This window comes from Lactuca sativa, chromosome 1, assembly GCF_002870075.4.
Source record: "Lactuca sativa cultivar Salinas chromosome 1, Lsat_Salinas_v11, whole genome shotgun sequence".
Taxonomy (NCBI): Eukaryota; Viridiplantae; Streptophyta; class Magnoliopsida; order Asterales; family Asteraceae; genus Lactuca; species Lactuca sativa.
In genome coordinates, this window is record NC_056623.2 from 21,789,028 (window position 1) to 21,791,588 (window position 2,561).

The 2,561-nt window shown below is 33.9% G+C and overlaps 1 protein-coding gene across 1 annotated transcript; it reads left to right on the plus strand.

The window, feature by feature from the left end:
• The first annotated feature begins 417 nt into the window (after nucleotides 1-417).
• LOC111915768 (cytochrome b5) lies at nucleotides 418-2,325 on the plus strand. The gene is made up of 4 exons (XM_023911425.3): nucleotides 418-613; nucleotides 1,360-1,466; nucleotides 1,577-1,643; nucleotides 1,778-2,325. The coding sequence occupies exons 2-4, from the start codon at nucleotides 1,380-1,382 to the stop codon at nucleotides 2,032-2,034; spliced, it is 411 nt and encodes a 136-aa protein (XP_023767193.1). The 5' UTR covers nucleotides 418-613; nucleotides 1,360-1,379; the 3' UTR covers nucleotides 2,035-2,325.
• The last annotated feature ends 236 nt before the right edge of the window (nucleotides 2,326-2,561 follow it).

Consider the following 2,561-nt stretch of genomic DNA (forward strand, 5'->3'; position numbering starts at 1 on the left):
CCCTTTATATATTAAATAATTTTATTTTATTTTTCTTTTGTTTAGATAAGACAAAACTTCATAAATGATCGATATGGTAATGAAATAATGAAAATAACTTTGAGTCAAACAAAACTTGACGAAATGAACAATAAATGTATTTTGTTAAAAGTTTAAAAACCATAAGATAATATTATAAAAGGTTTTTTGAATTCAAAGACTATATAGGTTTCGAAAAACATAAAATTTTTCAAAATTTTAAAATAAGCTATTAAACGAAAATAAATTAAGAAAAAAAACAAAGGAAACGGCACTACCTTTTTGTCTGCAAATGGTGACAGCCCAACAAGGAAATTCAGCAACCAAAATGAAATGTAACTAGTCCACAAAGTTGAGCCCAACACCTTTCTAATCTTGCGCGTCCGGTGTCACAGCAGCAAAATCCATCGACAGCCTCCTCCTTCTTGTCTACTTCTCCTAGCTTCGATAATAATTGTACTTTCCCCCTCCCCCTGTATCGCTCTTTCTTCACCAACGATTCACACCTCCGTTTTTCTCCCACCGGAGATCCTCCTCCGATCTTCGCTCCAGACCACAGCTTCCGGCGTCGGCTGCTACCTCCGTTTCCGATCTGGTAAGTCACCTCCGATCTTGGTTTTTCTTGACATTGCATCTGATAATCTACGGTTCGTTTTTGTTTTTTTGCATCTGATGTATCTATGGTTCGTTTATCAACTCAATTCCTGTATGGTTTTTACCCGCTTGATACACAGTGGGTTTTGTAAAAGAAAACGATTTGGTTGTTAGGTGATTCTGTTTCGGAACCCCAGTTACACGGTTTTTTTTTTTTTTTTGGAATTGATGAACCTGGTGAGTAATCTGAAGTCTGAACCAGTAACCAGTAATTGCATCAGAAATCGATTTTGAGCTGATTTTGGTTGTTGGGTTAATCTGGATTGGTGATTTTTTGATTCAGTATTACAATCATAGAACTTGCGAATATTCAGTATTATGATTGTAATTTTGGCTCATGTTAAAAATCTTAGAACTTGTATTCTACTACATACTTATACAGTTAAATGAACCTCCAGCAAATAGCATGATCAAATCAATCGAACTCAATGTTTGGTGTCAATTTAGTTCAACTGTTGTTGGTTCTGAATTCACATACTTGCTTCTAACTGTTGTTGGTTCTATTTTCTTTTTTTTACCTAAAAACAATAACCAGCAATTGCATATAACTTGTAATTACATCTGGTTTGTGGTTAATTTTGAGCTGAATTTGGTTTGGTGTCAATATGTAATTCTGAGATAATGGACGAAAACCAGCATAATAATGTTGTTGATTGTGAAAAGAAATTTATATTATATATTTTGTAGTTGGTAACGGCAGATCAGAAATGGGTTCAGAGGCCAAAGTTCTTTCACTCGAAGAGGTTTCAAAACACGCTACAAAAGAGGATTGTTGGCTTATTATTTCAGGAAAGGTCAGATCTTTTCACAAATTGTTATTTTTTTCTTTTTTGGGAACCTTAGTAACCTTTTTCAATGTCTGATCATGCTTGTTTTTTTTTTTCTTTGTATTGTGACATAATAGGTGTATGACATTACACCTTTTCTTGATGATCATCCTGGAGGTGATGAAGTCCTAGTGTTAGCCACCAGTAAGAAGACACAGTTGACAACAAATTCCTTTCCTCTTTCTCTCTCTCTCTCTCTCTCTCTCTCTCTCTCTCTCTCTTGTATAATAAATAGTATATCATAGTAACACATTTTAAAAAAAAATAATAATTTGTAGGGAAAGATGCAACAGAAGAATTTGAAGATGTGGGGCACAGTCAAAATGCGCGAGACATGTTGAAAGATTATTATGTTGGTGATATTGATGTAAACACTTTGCCAAAAAAAGGACAATACTACAAGCCTCCTTCAGCCTCTGGTTCAAAACAAGCTTCTGCTGGTGGATCATCCAACAACACTATTGTTATGTTGGTTCTACCTATAATCATCATGATCTTGGCATATGCTCTTTATTTTTATGCCAACAAAAGATGACGTCATCACCATTGCTTGAAACTGATGTCAAGTCTTTTGCTATTTTAAAAACTATAGCTGCTCACATTTTGTAATTGAATGAGGACATCTCTCTCTCTCTCTCTCTCTCTCTCTCTCTCTAGTATGGAATTTGGGGTTTGTGTTTTTTTTTATGAACTAGGTTGTTCTTGGACCTTAATGAGAGTATAAAAACGTATGTTGCTTTGGGCAATGGCCTTTATATAATGCTATATAAAAGGGGGACTTAAAAGGGTTGCTTTTTGAAGCAATAAAACTCATATTCAGGGTTTAGAGTTTGAGTTCAATTTTGATTATGCTTATTGCGCTTTTATATTGGTGATAAGTTTTTATAATTAGTTGTTTTATTCTAACTTAATAAAAAAAATGCTTAATAAAAGTGGGAACCAAATTACATTTTTACCTTTATTTTAAACTCTAATTAAAGTCCCATTCTCTCTAAATAGCTAGACCTCACCATGAAATCTCTATCATGTATGTGTGTGATTTCTGGTTTTGATTTCTCGATG